We start from the raw sequence: 16,871 nt of genomic DNA on the forward strand, positions 1-16,871 counted from the left end.
TGACTTGTTGAATAGACGCCGGCAGGAATGCGGTTTTAACCAATCAGCATTCAGGATTAGACCCACCCGTTGTCGACTAATGTATCCAATGAGCAGCATTTGGAGGCTATACCAATTCTTCACACGACGCGGAATCATGGCGCAGATGACTGGAGAAGAGAAGCAACATCAACGTTTATTTACAGATAGGAAATGTGAACAACTTTTAAGCGTTTAAAACTATAACCCATTCGTTGACTAGAATACGTTACATTTGGTAAGTATATTTACTTAATGATTGATCTGTTTATTTCTGCGAAGATGGTTTCCTCGGTGGAAAGGAGATAGACAGTTGTGATTGGACAGTAACTTAGGCATGTCTGATATAGAATAATAACGGAGTTCTGCATGTTATAGTCTCTTTGTTTCTACCATGTATTGCTACTCGTGTTTCTATTTAGACACACCCGTTAATACATAATCGTTTTCCTTGTTGATGATGAACATAATCTAAAGAAGAATAGGCCTACTGTACTGACAGGAAAAACAACAACGATTCATGGTGTTACGATAATGCAGTTATGTGGACTTTATACATTTTTCAGTATCATAAATTGAAACGATTATAGTGGTCATGGACACAACAATGTTTTACTGTGGATTTGGGTTGGTGAACTAGAACGTAAACAAGGAACTGAAAGCAGTATTTTTGTTGCAGATACATACAGTTAGCTGTAGATATATTATCCGAACTATAGACATTAGTCTTATCTATCAGCTTCATGGAAAAGTACTGTCAGGTAATACGTTGGTGTGACCAAACACAATGTGCCCATCTGTCAGCATACCAGGCTTTGTCCTCTACCTCCCAAAACTCCAACGGTGTTACTCTTATCTAAGTAGCCCCACATTCAGGGCTCAAACTGTCCCTCTTCTCTCCAGATGGAATGTGATCAGTGGTTGACTAGCCTGCCTTTTTATGGCTAAACCAGGCTGCTTGGGGATAAGCTATGGCGAACCCAGAGCTTTAGCTCGCTCCACTCAGTTGGTTCTCCAGGCCCCTGGTATGCAGGCCCTGTAGCAGCTGTGTTGTCATGGACATTTGCCTACCAGGTGCAATATTAGCCTGGTCCCAGATTTGTTCTGTCTTGCCTAATCATATTTATTTATTTATTTATTTTTATTTCACCTTTATTTAACCAGGTAAGCCAGTTGAGAACAAGTTCTCATTTACAACTGCAACCTGGCCAAGATAAAGCAAAGCAGTGCGATTAAAAACAACAGTTACATATGGGGTAAACAAAACATAAAGTCCAAAATACAACAGAAAATATATATACAGTGTGTGCGAATGTAGTAAATTATGGCGGTAAGGCAATAAATAGGCCATAGTGCAAAATAGTTACAATTTTGTATTAACACTGGAATGATAGATGTGCAAAAGATGATGTGCAAAAAGAGATACTGGGGTGCAAATTAGCAAAATAAATAACAATATGGGGATGAGGTAGTTGGATGGGCTAATTACAGATGGGCTGTGTACAGGTGCAGTGATCGGTAAGCTGCTCTGACAACTGACGCCTAAAGTTAGTGAGGGAGATAAGTCTCCAGCTTCAGAGATTTTTGCAGTTCGTTCTAGTCATTGGCAGCAGAGAACTGGAAGGAATGGCGGCCAAAGGAGGTGTTGGCTTTGGGGATGAACAGTGAGATATACCTGCTGGAGCGCAGACTAGGGGTGGGTGTTGCTATGGTGACCAGTGAGCTAAGATAAGATGGGGATTTGCCTAGCAGTGATTTATAGATGACCTGGAGCCAGTGGGTTTGGCGACGAATATGTAGTGAGGGCCAGCCAATTCTTCACACAACGTGGAATCATGGCGCAGATGACCGGAGAAGAGAAGCAACATCAACGTTTATTTTCAGATAGGAAATGTGAACAATGACCATAAGAATTGGCAAAAGAGCACTTAAAGCAGATCCACGACCAGGCTTATATTGTCCTGCTGGTGGATAGTACTTTTTAGAATGCATCCTGGGTTTTTAGTCACTGTTCTTTATTTTTAATGGGTCTTTGTGTGTCTGTGGAGGCTCATTTAAGCGATGACTAGGCACTTTATGGAACCATGGTTTTGGTTTTGAGCTGAGAGTAACTAAGTTGGTGTTTACCATGTCCTATCAGCAGGGGTCTACAGATGTTGTTGTTGTTGTTCTGGCTGAATAGTCAAGTAGAAGGACCTGCTGTAAGCAAAACGGTTCAGTCTGGTTTTGATGTTCTCTATCCATGTATACAGAATAGGCCTAGCTTCCAAATAAACATTCCATAGCTGGATTCGAGGACTTTCTGAAACCACATTTTATAACATAATGACTCTTTTGGCTGTAGGCTACACATTCATAGAGAACAATTTAGCCTACTTCTCTGGGAGCTTTTCATATCATTTGAGGACTAAACGTTTTGTTTAAATGTTCACCCTGGAGCTTCAGCCATATTAGAAAAAGAGCCTAAAGCCTTTCAGGCTGAAAGTGAGGCCTTGTTCTTCTATCTTCTTGAGAAACCACGTGGTCTGACATTTTCCTCTACTGTCAACCCTACATTCATTGATGTAAAATAGTGTATTTAGAAGGAAATTATACCTAGCAACTCATCTATTACCACTCTATTACCAAGCTTAGCTCATCATCAGCCATTCCCCATTTCCACCCAAGACTAATGGAAATAGTCCTATTACATGATGACTTGCTGTTTATTAACAACTATGACTGACCATGTTTGGCCTATCTTAAGGGGTTTCTCCAAGGAGGCCATACTCCCTAACTATAGAGCATGAGTCAAGTTCCTAGTTCCTGGGCCAGTCACACAGGCTACTACTGTTATGAAATGTGGTGAGGGTAGTGGCATGCATCAGTCTGCCTTCGCCAATATACCTAAGATGCTTTCTGTTGGTGGGTAGGTTCTAGTCACATGGTGCCTGATGGTCACACTACTACTCTCTCTGTATTCCTCTCCCGGTCCTGACATAGCGTCTAGTTTGTCCACCCACCTCTGCTCTCTCCTTCTACCCATCTCTGCTCTCTCCTTCCACCCACATCTGCTCCCACCCTCCCTTTGAGTGAGGCTATGGCTTTCTCTCTGCTACTTTAGGTTGGTAAACACACTACCCGTAAGTTGCTCAATAACCCTCTCGGGTCTTTGGGAATCACTTACCTACTCTTTATGTTGTGACCCACTGATCTAGTTCTAACCCGATATGTCAGTTTGACAGTTGTTGTTCATCTACAGTTACAGAGTAGGGTATCATACTGGCTTACACACAAGATGTGGGCAAGAATAACTATTAGTGTGGATTGATATTATCCAATTTAATATACAACCAGAAAGGCACTACAGTAGTTGGTTTGTATAATAATACTGTACCATATGAGTTAACACATTGACCTCATAAACATATGTAGAATTGATCATCCAGATCCTTCTGCAAGGAAATGCAATAATCCCTTTTAACCTAAAATAATCACTTAACCAGGAGTATGGAACAGCTGCAGTTAAGACTCCAGAGCAGGTTTCAGGCCTGCTTCTGTAGAGTAACCTTTAGGGCAGGGTTCCTCAACTGGCGGCCCGCGGGCTGAATTTGCCCCGCAGGTGGTTTTATTTGGCCCCCCAAGTTATATGACAAAAAAAATGTATTTTTTATTTTATTTTCACTGTTGGACATAAAATACTATAAAAACTTGAGGAACTCAGCTCCAAGTGATTTTAATTTTGGAACTCTGTTCCCAAGTATTCCCAACCATAACAGATAGACACCTGACCATATACAAATGTAAGCAAGATTGGAAATGATTGTTTTAGTCACATATTATATATGTTTGGGCTTCTTGCGGTCAATTTGCAGTCTACAAATTATTTGAAATTATACTGAACAAAAACATAAACGCAACATGTAAAGTGTTGGTCCCATGTTTCCTGAGCTGAAATAAGAGGCCAGAAATTTTCCATATGCACAAAAAGCTTATTTCTCTCCAATGTTGTGCACAAATCTGTTTACATCCCTGTTAGTGAGCATTTCTCCTTTGCTTAGATAATCCATCCACCTAATGGGTGTGGCATATCAAGAAGCTGATTTAACAGCATGATCATTACAAAGGTGCACCTTGTGCGGGGGACAATAAAAGGCCACTAAAATGTGCAGTTTTGTCACACAACACAATGCCACAGATGTCTCAAGTTTTGAGGGAGTGTGCAATTGGCATGCTGACTGCAGGAATGTCCACCAGAGCTGTTGCCAAAGAATTGAATGTTCATTTCCCTACCATAAGCCGCCTCCAACGTCATTTGAAAGAATTTGGCAGTACTTCCAACCGGCCTAACAACCGCAGACCACGTGTAACCACACCAGCCCAGGACCTCCACTTCCGGCTTCTTCACCTGCGGGATGGTCTGAGACCAGCCACCCGGACAGCTGATGAAACTGTGGGTTTGCACAACCGAAGAATTTCTGCACAAACTGTCAGAAACTGTCTCAGGGAAGCTCATCTGCGTGCTCGTCGTCCTCACCAGGGTCTTGACCTGACTGCAGTTCGGTGTTGTAACCGACTTCAGTAGGCAAATGCTCACCTTCGATGGCCACTGGCATGCTGGAGAAGTGTGCTCTTCACGGATGAATCCCAGTTACAACGTTGTTATGTCAACGTTGTAAACAGAGTGCCCCATGGTGGGGTTATGATATGGGCAGGCATAAGCTATGGACAATGAACACAATTGCATTTTATCGATGGCAATTTGAAAGCACAGAGATACCGTGATGAGATCCTGAGGCCCATTGTCATGCCATTAATCCGCCGCCATCACCTCATGTTTCAGCATGATAATGCACGGCCCCATGTCGCAAGGATCTGTACACAATTCCTGGAAGCTAAAAATGTCCCCGTTTTTCCATGGCCTGCATACTCACCAGATATGTCACCCATTGAGCATGTTTGGGATGCTCTGTCTGGATCAACGTGTACGACAGCGTGTTCCAGTTCCTGCCAATATCCAGCAACTTCGCACAGCCATTGAAGAAGAGTGGGACAACATTCCACAGGCCACAATCAACAGCCTGATCAACTCTATGCAAAGGAGATGTGTCGTGCTGCATGAGGCAAATGGTGGTCACACCAAATACTGACTGGTATCTGTACTTCCACTCATGTGAAATACATAGATTAGAGCCTAATGAATATTTCAATTGACTGATTTCCATATATGAACTGTAACTCAGTAAAATCTTTGAAATTGTTGCATGTTTTGTTTATATTTTTGGTCAGTGTATGTTCCGGCGCCCTGATCATCCGCTCAAAAGCAACAAAATAAATCTGCCCGCGGCTGAATCTAGTTGATGATCCCTGCTTTAGGGTGACCACTCTGTCCTTGGCGGGAGTTCGCTCATCGCTCACAGGGCTCTGTTGACCGACCAACGACTGGCTGCATTGTTGAATCCTGGTGAGGAATGTGAGCTGTCTGCTAGGCTGAGGTTCAATGCTCGTCAGCTTGTTGTTTTTTCTGCCTTAGAAGGCCAGGAGATAGATGGCTGCCTTGCCCTTTATGAAGATTCTCTGTAAAGACATACCTGTGTATTTTAAGCAGGCATGAATATTCCGTAATCCCACCTGGAATCTTGTTGGATACTTAACAGCCATGAAGCCAGTGCTTGACTTGGGCAGGAGCTCACTGGAACTGAGTACCAGCACACACATTTTCTACTGCTTAAGCTCCTGTTCCTCTTATAGAAAATGAGCTCAAAAGTATTGTGGAGCTCCTGCACCTAAATATAAACAGTACCCGCACCCAACACGAGTACCGGTACCTATTTCAGTCAAAGTCCTGCAGTTTTTACTTGCCCTTCAGATAACTGGTTGTTGTTGAAGCTCCCCAATGTCATAATATGTAGAATAACATTGATGATCAGAATAACATTGATCAAAATCAGCTAATTCAAGTCTATGGCAACCTTTGAAAATAAATGGCTTTTAGTGAGAAACCCGGGAGTTCTCTTTAAATTAGCCTAGTGAACCTTGCAGGTGTCATGACACACACTGACAGTTTTTAATCAGCATTGTAACATTGAGAAACGGAGACTCTGCTCGTCAAGATGGGGTATGTCTATGTGTATGGCCTTATTACAGCAGATGGTTATAACTTTTCAGTGAGAAACCAGGGAGCACTCATTATATTGTGGCATTACGCAGTGATTTAATAGTGTTAAACCAGTTTTCAAATAACTAAGACTTTCTCTTCGTCAAGTAGAGGTATTTGTTGTGTGTGGCCTGATTAAAACAGATGGTTGATTTAGTCTGTCTGGTGTTTTTAGGAAGCTGATTTGTAGGTATTATGACAGGAAGTGCAGTGTTTGAGTCTGAGGGTGACTGTGAGCAGGCCAGTGGCAGGCTGGCAGGCTCTAGTTTGACGACTAACTCATGGGGGCGGATAGGAGGACGTACGGTAGGCAGACAGGGATATGCCTGCCGGTTTATTTATAGACCCAGAGCACAGGCGAGCTCTCTTTCTTAAACATGGACAGGGAACTGCTCATAGTCACTGGAGCTGTGCAGTGTACAGTCCTACTTTCTAGAAGGCAGGCTACTGCTTGTTTGTGTTGTTCTACCACCTAGCACGCCCAGTAGGGCTCTTCAGTTAGGGGATCCTCACCCTTGGTTTTACTGTAATTCAGCTGGTTGTTATTTGTATTGAAAATACCAGAGGTTTCTGTAAGTAGCTGAACTTGCTAATTGTAATGCTAACTCTGTTGAATACCTACACAGTGTTGCTAATTTAGTTGTTGTTATTTTGGTTTGTAGGCTGCATATTTAGATTGTGTGGTACAGTGTTTGTGAATCAGTGAACCTGAACCCATTTAGAAGTGATTGTAACAGAAATTATAAATGGTGTTTCTGTTTTCAAATGAACCCAGTCTTCTGAGTACAACCTCTTCGAGAGATCCAGACAAAAGAGATGGAGGGAGGAGTGATGGAGAGAGAAGTGATGTCTGAGAAGCCAGTCATACAGACACAGCCCTCCACGCTGCCCTTCTTCGACACAGCCCACGCCTTCAACCTGCTCCGGGGGATCCACGAGCTCCGCGCAGAGCGCAAGTTCTTTGACGTCACGCTCTGCGCCGAGGGCCGCGAGTTCCACTGCCACCGGACTGTGTTGGCCGCAGCCAGCACCTACTTCAGGGCCATGTTTGCCGGGACGCTGAGAGAGAGTGCCATGGACAGCGTGGTCCTTCACGAGGTGTCTGCTGAACTACTGGGCCTGCTGGTGGACTTCTGTTATACAGGCCGAGTCACAGTCACCCAGGATAACGTAGACCTCCTGCTGAAGACGGCCGACCTGTTCCAGTTCCCCTCCGTTAAAGAGGCCTGCTGTGCCTTCTTGGAGCAGAGGTTAGATGTCTCCAACTGCCTGGAGATCCAGGACTTTGCCGAGGCCTACGCCTGCCGTGACCTGGCCGTCAGTGCCCGCCGCTTCGTCCTCAAGAACATTGTGGACCTAGCCAAAGGTAAGGACTTTGAGCGGTTGCCCTGGAAACGGCTGCTGGAGTTCGTGTCGGACGATGCGCTGTGTGTGGACAAGGAGGAGACGGCCTATCAGATCGCGGTGCGCTGGGTCAAAGCTGACCTACAGAGGCGGCTCCACTACTGGCCCGAGCTGCTGCAGCAGGTCAGACTACCCTTTGTGCGTCGGTTCTATCTACTCGCCCACGTGGAGAGCGACCCCCTGGTTTACCTCTCCCCCTCTTGCCTGAGAATGGTGAGCGAGGCCCGGAGTTTCCAGTCGTGTGAATACGACCGGCACGACAGGCCCTGCCAACGCATGCGGCCGAGGCCCTCCACTGGCCTGGCTGAGATCCTGGTGGTGGTGGGCGGCTGTGACCAGGACTGTGACGAGCTTGTCACTGTGGACTGTTATAACCCTCAGACTGGACAGTGGCGCTACCTGGCTGAATTCCCCGACCACCTGGGAGGGGGCTACAGTATGGCTGCCCTGGGCAACGATATGTATGTCACAGGTAGGTTTCAATGCTCATGATACATTCTTGTACACTATTTATATTTGGTAACACAACTTATCAAGGTATACTTTACATTGGATTATTGATGGGTAATTGGTAGTTTATACATGTGAAAAGATAGAAAATGTATTGGATTTTACTGGATATAGCAGCATCTCTTTATACTGTGGGCTATATGTTTAAACACGATCTACATCTAGTGTGATGTGTTTATATACAACGGACAGCAGTTTACATAAGTGTGAGTATAAATAAACCACAGCCAGCCACTCTGGCTAAATGAGAGAGGGAGGAGCATTGAGGTGAGCTAGCTAGGCGGGAGGAACATGGTGTCCTGCCAAGACTACAGCAGTGGTCGGTGGGCTCATCACTGAGAGACAGACCTGGGTTAAAATACTATTTGAAATCTTTTATATACTTTGAGAGTGTATTTAAACACGCCTGGAGTGCCAGATGGGCAGTTTTGTCCATTTTGGGACGATCCTATTGGTCCATTAATTAAGCCAGGCAAGCTCAAATCAAGCAATGATAACCTATTTTAAATTATTTTAAATAGTACTTGAACCCAGGTCTGTCTGAGAGGCCATCATCATCAGCGAATGGCCTTCAGGATCAGGAAAAGACAGTGTTTCCATTGAGAAAACATCCCAGGCCCTCACACGCTCCCTGTAATTCTGGCAGGACAGTGATGGGGGTCATAAATCATTAGCAGTGCTCTCATACCTTACAGCCACTGGCAGTAGGATCTTTAGGAGCAGGTGGCTGCAGCACGGGGCACATGGTTGGGGAATGGGCTAGTGTTATGAAAGGTGTCCTCATGCTGACAGATTGATTTAATAGGGTACCTTTGATTCAACGTCCTTGTGGCAATATTGTCATTACACCTACAAGGTGAAGCTACAGCTGCAACACAGACATAGAATATGAGTACAGCACATGGCGAGGAAACTGAAAGAAGTATTAAAGTATTGAAATGAAGATGCATGCTTCAGCTTGCTGTTTGGGGTTTCTGTATCAGCAGTGCATTCGGAAAGTATTCAGACCCCTTTTTCCACATTTTGTTACGTTACAGCCTTATTCTAAAATTGATTAAATAAATGTTTTCCTTAATCTACACACAATACCCCATAATGACAAAGCGAAAACAGGTTTTTAGACATTTTTGCAAATATATTAAAAATAAAAACCGAAATACCTTATTTACATATGTATTCAGACCCTTTGCTATGTGACTCGAAATAGAGCTCAGGTGCATCCTGTTTCCATTGATCATCCTTGATGTTTTTACGACTTGGAGTCCACTTGTGGTACATTCAATTGATTGGACATGATTTGGAAAGGCACACACCTATCTAAATAAGATCCCACAGTTGACAGTGCACATCAGAGCAAAAACCAAGCCATGAGGTCGAAGGATTTATCCGTAGAGCTCCGAGACAGGATTGTGTCCAGGAACAGATCTTGGGAAGGGTACCAAAAAATGTCTGCAGCATTGAAGGTCCCCAAGAACACAGTGGCCTCCATCATTCTTAAAATGGAAGAAGTTTGGAACCACCGAGACTCTTTCTAGAGCTGGCCGCCCGGCCAAACTGAGCAATCCGGGGAGAAGGGCCTTGTCAGGGAGGTGACCAAGAACCCGATGGTCACTGACAGAGCTCCAGAATCCTCTGTGGAGATGGGAGAACCTTCCAGAAGAACAACCATCTCTGCAGCACTCCACCAATCAGGTCTTTATGCTAGAGTGGCCAGACGGAAGCCCCTCAGTAAAAAGGCACAACAGCCCGCTAAAAAGGCACCTAAAGGACTCGCAGACCATGAGAAACAAGATTCTCTGGTCTGATGAAACCAAGATTGAACCTGAATGCCAAGCATCACGTCTGGAGGACACCTGGCACCATCCCTAAGGTGAAGCATAGTGGTGGCTGCATCATGCTGTGGGGATGTTTTTCAGCGGCAGGGACTGGGAGACTAGTCAGGATCGAGGGAAAGATGAACGGAGAAAGGTATAGAGAGATCCTTAATGAAAACCTGCTCCAGAGCGCTCTGGACCTCAGACTGGGGTGAAGGTTCACCTTCCATCAGGACAACGACCCTAAGCACACAGCCAAGACAATGCAGGAGTGGCTTCGGGACAAGTCTCTGAATGTCCTTGAGTAGCCCAGCCAGAGCCCGGACTTGAACCCGATCGAACATCTCTGGAGAGACCTGAAAATAGCTGTGCAGCGACGCTCTCCATCCAACCTGACAGAGCTTGAGAGGATCTGTAGAGAAGAATGGGAGAAACTCCCCAAATACAGGTGTGCCAAGCTTGTAGCATCATACCCAAGAAGACTCGAGACTGTAATCGCTGCCAAAGGTGCTTCAACAAAGTACTGAGTAAAGGGTCTGAATACTTATGTAAATGTGATATTTACACAATTCTTTCGACCTCATAGCTTGGTTTTTACTCTGACATGCACTTTCAACTGTGGGACCTTTTATATTGACAGGTGTCCAAATCATGTCCAATCAATAGCATTTACCACAGGTGGACTCTAATGAAGTTGTAAAAACATCAAGGATGATCAATGGAAACAGGATGCATCTGAGCTCAATTTCGAGTCTCATAGTAAAGTGTCTGAATACTTATGCAAATAAGGTATGTTTTTAATTTTTTAATAAATGTAAAAAATGTCTAAACCTGTTTTAGCTTTGTGATTATGGGGTATTGTGTGTAGATTGATGAGGGAAAAAACGATTTAATCAATTTTAGATTAAGGCTGTAACGCAACAGTGGAAAAAGTCAGGGTCTGAATACTTTCCGAATGCACTGTATTCTGGAGGTCCACTTCCACATAAAGCTGATCCCCATATCTCATGTCTGGTTGACGTAGTGGTGATTTCCTCACTGCTAGAACAGCCAAGGGTGATGCATGGGGTTTCAATTAGCACCACTTAGCTGTAACCTGACCATGTGAAGAACAGCATGACTTTTGTGGATCTCTTCCATCTCTGACACACCTCTCTCCTGTCCTTTGCACCCTAGGAGGATCTGACGGCTCGCGTCTCTACGACGGCGTGTGGCGCTACAACTCCAGCGTCAACGAGTGGACCGAGGTGTCGCCCATGCTCAAAGCCCGGGAGTACCACAGTTCCTGTGTCCTCAGGGGTCAGCTGTACGTGGTGGCGCCAGACAGCACGGAGCGCTACGACCACGCGCTTGACTGCTGGGAGGTCCTGCCCCCCATGCTGCACGCCATGGACAACTGCTCCACCACCACCTGTAGGGGTCGTCTCTACGCCATCGGCTCCATGACCACCACAGGGGAGGACAACATGGCCATACAGTGTTACGATGTGGACACCAACCGCTGGACCCTGGTCAACTGTGGCGAGCTGCCCCCGTGGTCCTTCGCTCCCAAGACGGTCACTCTCAATGGGCTCATCTACTTTGTCAGGTGAGGAAAATATGGACAGGAATGTGGGACAGTGAAAAAGTATTTGAAAATACTTTAAATTCTCAATGGGATGAGGTAAAAATAAACTTGCTATTAATGTGGAAGTACATAGAGGTTAATCCTTCTGTCCTAATATTAAGGACAGCTGTAGCTGTTAAACAGAAACGGAGGATGTATGGTATATGGTTTTACATTTAGCAGATGCTCTTATCCAGAGCAACTAACAGCACTGAGTGCAGTGTTGTGTTCGAGACCACCTAAAGCGAGACCGAGTCAAGACCAAGACCGGAGGGGGGAGGGCAAGACCAAGTCAAGAACGGGACGAGTCCGATTCAAGACCGAGACCAGAACAATGCGAGTCCAATTCAAGACCACCATAATAAGAGCTCAAAATGTACAGTATTTGAGAGTGCACAACTCTCAAACACTTTCCCCGTCTCCCCTTCTAGGGGAGCAAGGAAATTCCGAAGAGAGCGACAAGGTTTGAGGATATGTTTCAACAAAAGTAAAGGACAGTAATGTTTTGAGAAAAGTCAAGAGCCCAGGTTTTAATAGTCTATAAGATATAAAATGTGTCATGAAAGGAGTGTGGATATCTGGCCTGGCAAAGCGAATTCATGTGCTGACTGAATAGGGGCTGATAATGAGTTTTATCCTCCACTGGTCTTGGCTGGACTCGGGAATAAATTACGAGTCCTCATTGTCCAAGACCGAGTCAAGACTGAATAAAATGTTATCAGAGACAAGACCGAGACACTCAATGTGGTCTCGAGACCGGTCTCGAGTACTACAACACTGATTGAGTGCATACGAGTTCTTTTTTTTTTTTCATACTGGTCCCCCGTGTGACTCAAACCCACAACCCTAGCATTGCAAGCGCCATGCTCTACCAACTGAGCCACACAGGCTAGGCGTGACATTTCTCACTCTAGATTCTTGCTTTCTAGGGATGACTCTGCAGAGGTCGACATCTATAACCCTCAGAAGAATGAATGGGACAAGATCAGCCCCATGACACAGGTATGTGACACATACAAGGTGCTAGTGTTATGGCTTCCCACATTTTCCCCTCAGCCTTTACAATAGAATTTATATCAAAATATGCACTGTTGCCTTCTTCAGGTCCATGTAGGAGGCAGTGTGGCAGTCCTGGGTGGTCGTCTCTTCGTGTCTGGTGGCTATGACAACACGTTTGAGCTGTCTGACGTGGTGGAGGCCTACGACCCATCCACCCGTACCTGGACCCCCGCAGGCCGCCTGCCCCAGCCCACCTTCTGGCATGGCAGTGTCAGCATCTTCCGCCAGCTCATGCCCGCCGTATCCAACGCTTTCGAACCCATCGACCCGCCCGAGGCTAACTCCATCCACCTGCACCGACACCACCGCAACCAGGCCCTGCACAACCACAACCTCAACCAGAACCATGACGTCAACCCAGTGTAACACACTCCATGGACTAATGGGTCAGGGAATATCATACTGACCACTGTTTCAGCCATTTTAGGTTTACAGTAAAAACATACCTCCATTATGATGCTATAGATCAAAAGGTGGAAAGATGTTACAGTGCACTGCGGTTACAGTGATCAAATTATCCTGCATGGATGTGATTACTATGGGACTGTAATTATATTGTGCTTCTGTGACTGAACATGTGTGCAGTTGTGTGATCCCCATGTAATTAACTTGCCTGCCACACTGTCATTGATCATGATCAGTGGGCATATTATTGACTGGACTAATAGACTGGCTGGGTATGAAGGTCTCATGTTGGGGAAAGCACAAGCTGCCCATACATGGACATCTATGGCAGGCAGTAGCAGATCGTCTTGATTATGGTTTAATTTATACACACACATACACATATATATATATATTTTTTTTTTACATAATCAACTAACGACAGAGTTGTTTTCCCGGTTGTTTAGAGTGAGAGCCAACATCATCCCTCATAATCAATGGCATGACCCCATACATTCCAAAAGCTAACACAACCACCAATGTTTTCTAGCACTAACCAGATTTGATGAGCGTTGAGAAATTAATCTGGAGATTTGTCCAGAGCTGTACTACTATGGAACCATAGGATGGAATCAGAGCATGTGATGCAACTGGGACTGGGTTGATAAAACCACAAAGTTATGGATTCCATAGATGTGTCCTAATTCTATTTATATGATAGATTCTATCAGATTCTGATCAGCATTTTGCTCTCCCTCATCTGGACTGACTGTTTCAGACCTAATTGGCGTGACTACCAATCTAGCCTGCATGAAGTACTGGTCATATTTTCTTTCAAGATGCATTTATTTTATTTTAGGTGCTTTATTATTTTATTCGAATGGTTTAGATTTATTTATGAAAATGTATATGTTTTTGTAGTGTTAGTTCATATAATGTTAGAGGTTATTTTCTCTTGCAACAGGAGGCAGAGGTACATATGAAGATAGATACTGGTGAAACAACCGCTGTTATGATAACTGGAGGTGGGAACACATTCTCAATTTATTTGTGCAACGTGTTTGACTAAAGTTAATTTTAGTATTGTTTACTTACTGTAATGCTATTCAGCTGTGTGTTTTCTTAGTTGTCAAACAAGTTGTGTTGTCAAATAGTTTTTCATATTTGCATTGTGTTTGTATACTGTAGTGATGTCATCCTTACAGTGTGATTACAATAAAACTGCCACTTTATTCTGTTTACCGTTTTACTTGATGAAACAAGACAATCCCATTGATTTACATTCACTTCTTCTCACAAACTGACCTATTGACTTGATTTGTCTAATGTAGGCTGCAGTGTAAAAACACAACAAACTTCATAAAACCTTTAAAATAACTTAAGTAGCCTAAGCCAAGTTGTAGTTCATTGCCAGACCCAATGCACAGACAAAATTAATATGATGTTCACAGAGTAGGGGAATATCTTGAGGGGTTTCATAGTCTACTGGGCTGAGTGGAAACTTCCAGTTCTTCTGTACAGTAATTTGGACAGAAAACATGGTTACAATAATGACTGAAATTAAGTGAATGCTTTGACTGCAGAGCGAGTAGCCACACTGTGGGAGTTCTTGAAGTCTTGCAGTACTCAAGCCGCTCTAGCGGTGTGAGATACCAACCAGTCTGTCCCGTCCTCAGGCATTGCTCTTAGCAGGAGGGTCCTCCTGTATGTCCTCCAGCTCCACCGTGGTCTCAGGGATGGGATAATCTGCCACCAGGAGAGTCTGCTCCATCACATCTGTCACAGTGAAGCTATGCCCCATCACACCCAAACCCTTGCCATGTCCCTGTGCCACCCCAACCTGGCCCTGGTTAAAGCCCACCTCCTCCACCAGGGGCTTGATCACCACCCTGAGGATGTCACTGGCTCCTGGTACTGTTCCAGGTCCAGGTATAGGTCCAGAGACCGGGACACTGGGTCCAGAGACAGGTGCCGGCCCCTCGGGTGTCTCCTTCTCAGTGGGTGGTGTCTGTGAGGGGCTAGTCTCATCCTGCGACCCCACGTCCTTTACTATCAGGTTCCGTAGCTTTCTCTCACGTGGATTGTAGTTCTCTGTACGGGTATGGACCTGAACATGACGCCTTAAGTGGGCCTGGAGAAAAATAGGAGAGACTTCAGTGTACATTTCAATTGAATAAAACTTTAATGATCCCCTCAGTGGCCGGGTGAGCAGTAAGCGTGCATGGAAATTTGAGGAACCAAGCTAGCACACTGGAAATGCATGGCCTACCTGTCTGGTGAACTTGTAGCCACACTTTTGGCACTCAAACTTCCTCATGCCCTGATGGCGACGCACATGGACGTGGAGCTGCTCGACCGCTAGAGGATAGCGGAATAAACAAGACATTAAGAAAACATACGATAAACTTGTCTTGTTCAACTGAAGTCGGGATGGAATTGCTTCTGGAAGCAATCTATTGATTAGGTGTGAGATTCCCAAACGTTTTGTAGCACTATGATAATTTTAAACCTGGTTTAGGCAAAGATCTTAGTACTACAAAGCTTTTCGTAAACTCAACATGACAGGAAAAAAAATATTTTAACTGTGATTCCACGATCTCATGTGGCCATTCTCACCCTTGAAGGTCTTGCTACATATCTTGCAACAGTGAGGGCGGTCGTCCTGGTGCTTGCTGGCGACATGGCGGAGCATTGGGCCCTTCTCTGTGAAGCGCTGGTTACAGAACTCGCAGCTGTAAGGTCGCTCTCCCGTGTGGGTGCGGTGGTGCTTGTCAAGACTGGCTGAAATCACACAATGAACAGACATAAGCATTGGCACAAGCACATTGTTGAGCATTGGAATAGACAGTGTGAAAGCACACTGGATGTTAATGTGAGAGTTTGTGTTAGTCTGTGAGACAGAGCCTGTGTGTATCTAAATGATTACTTTGAGACTAAATCATACCATATCATCTGTGCAGCTATGTTTGTTGTTAGAAATGGGTGCGTTGTGCTCTGTATCTACAGGTCCTAGTGAGAGGATGACGGGCAGAAGGCAGTTGTTACCCTGTGTCCGGAAGGTCTTCCCACAGAGGTGGCACTGATAGGGCTTCTCTCCAGTGTGAATCCGTAGGTGTATGTTCAGGTTAGCCTTCTGGGTGAACGCACGGTTGCAGTACTCACACACAAATGGACGCTCGTTTCTGAGAAATTAAGACAAACAGGGACGTCACATTATTTAACACATCACATTATATGACAGTAAGGCTATATCAGGTGAGTCAAACAGTCTAGCTCCCCCATGGTAACAAACCCCTCTTCCACTACAATAGCCAGTCTCAGCCCCACCTGTGAATGGCTTTGATGTGCATCTGCAGGCCGTGTCGGCTGGAGGCTCGATGGTCACACTCCTCACACACAAAGAGCTTCTCGCCGCGATGCTTGGACGCCTCATGCAGACGCAGCTCTGTTTTAGACAGGTAGGCTTTGCTGCACAGAGAGCACTGTGGGAAAAAGTATTATCACAGGTCAGAAGGTGATCAGCAAGCAAGCAGTCATAAATCTTGACAATAATGCAGAGGCAATAAAGGTTTGAATACATGAAAAGGCAGACCAATTAACACAAAGGAGAGAGAGAAGACTTACTGCATGTGGTTTGGGTGCACCGTGGATTTTGATTTCGTGATTTCTCAAATCTTTTTTATGCATGAATTGTTCCGAGCATGACGTACACTGAAATAGATACAAGATCAAGCGATAATAAGAGAGAGAAGTCTTACAATGTCAATTAATGACATGTTCACAGTACTGTGTGCTTGTTCAAGGGTGTGAGGTGGTAGGTGCTGGACCTTATTGGGCATTTCCCCTGTATGGGAGACGGTGTGCAGACGTAGATCCACCAATCTGTCAAATGACATGTGGCATTGAAGGCAGTTGTGTACCTGTAGTAACAATGAGAATA

The 16,871-nt window shown here is 44.9% G+C and overlaps 2 protein-coding genes across 4 annotated transcripts in view; one reads left to right on the top strand and one right to left on the bottom strand.

Moving 5' to 3' along the window:
* Positions 1-14,163, top strand: LOC121537978 (kelch-like protein 21). Of its 2 annotated transcripts, none has more exons than XM_041845670.1 (5): positions 1-256; positions 6,930-8,030; positions 11,059-11,470; positions 12,418-12,490; positions 12,593-14,163. In XM_041845670.1, exons 2-5 carry the CDS (start codon positions 6,971-6,973, stop codon positions 12,911-12,913), a joined length of 1,866 nt encoding a protein of 621 aa, XP_041701604.1. In that variant the 5' UTR covers positions 1-256; positions 6,930-6,970; the 3' UTR covers positions 12,914-14,163. The 2 variants fall into 2 exon arrangements, with proteins under 2 accessions (XP_041701604.1, XP_041701605.1); XM_041845671.2 differs by lacking the exon at positions 1-256 and adding an exon at positions 5,233-6,726.
* LOC121537977 (telomere zinc finger-associated protein-like) overlaps positions 14,142-16,871 on the bottom strand; it is an 8,411-nt gene continuing 5,681 nt past the window's right edge. For both annotated transcript variants that reach the window (XM_041845669.2, XM_041845668.2), the window contains exons 5-11: positions 16,759-16,851; positions 16,556-16,642; positions 16,259-16,413; positions 15,977-16,113; positions 15,548-15,712; positions 15,201-15,289; positions 14,142-15,062 (exon numbers count right to left, since the gene is read on the bottom strand). In XM_041845669.2, the coding sequence (XP_041701603.1) occupies positions 14,604-15,062; positions 15,201-15,289; positions 15,548-15,712; positions 15,977-16,113; positions 16,259-16,413; positions 16,556-16,642; positions 16,759-16,851 (1,185 nt within the window). In that variant the 3' untranslated portion in view covers positions 14,142-14,603. The remainder of the gene's footprint in view (positions 15,063-15,200; positions 15,290-15,547; positions 15,713-15,976; positions 16,114-16,258; positions 16,414-16,555; positions 16,643-16,758; positions 16,852-16,871) is intronic.

Source organism: Coregonus clupeaformis, chromosome 24, assembly GCF_020615455.1.
Source record: "Coregonus clupeaformis isolate EN_2021a chromosome 24, ASM2061545v1, whole genome shotgun sequence".
Lineage (NCBI taxonomy): Eukaryota > Metazoa > Chordata > Actinopteri > Salmoniformes > Salmonidae > Coregonus > Coregonus clupeaformis.

What these genes read in the sequence shown, in the direction of transcription:
- LOC121537978 (XM_041845670.1), top strand. Translation starts at nt 6,971, where the DNA reads ATGGAGGGAGGAGTGATGGAGAGAGAAGTGATGTCTGAGAAGCCAGTC. An exon ending in CAACGATATGTATGTCACAG is followed by an intron (nt 8,031 to 11,058) that starts GTAGGTTTCAAT and finishes TTTGCACCCTAG; the next exon opens with GAGGATCTGACGGCTCGCGT. An exon ending in AGATCAGCCCCATGACACAG is followed by an intron (nt 12,491 to 12,592) that starts GTATGTGACACA and finishes TGCCTTCTTCAG; the next exon opens with GTCCATGTAGGAGGCAGTGT.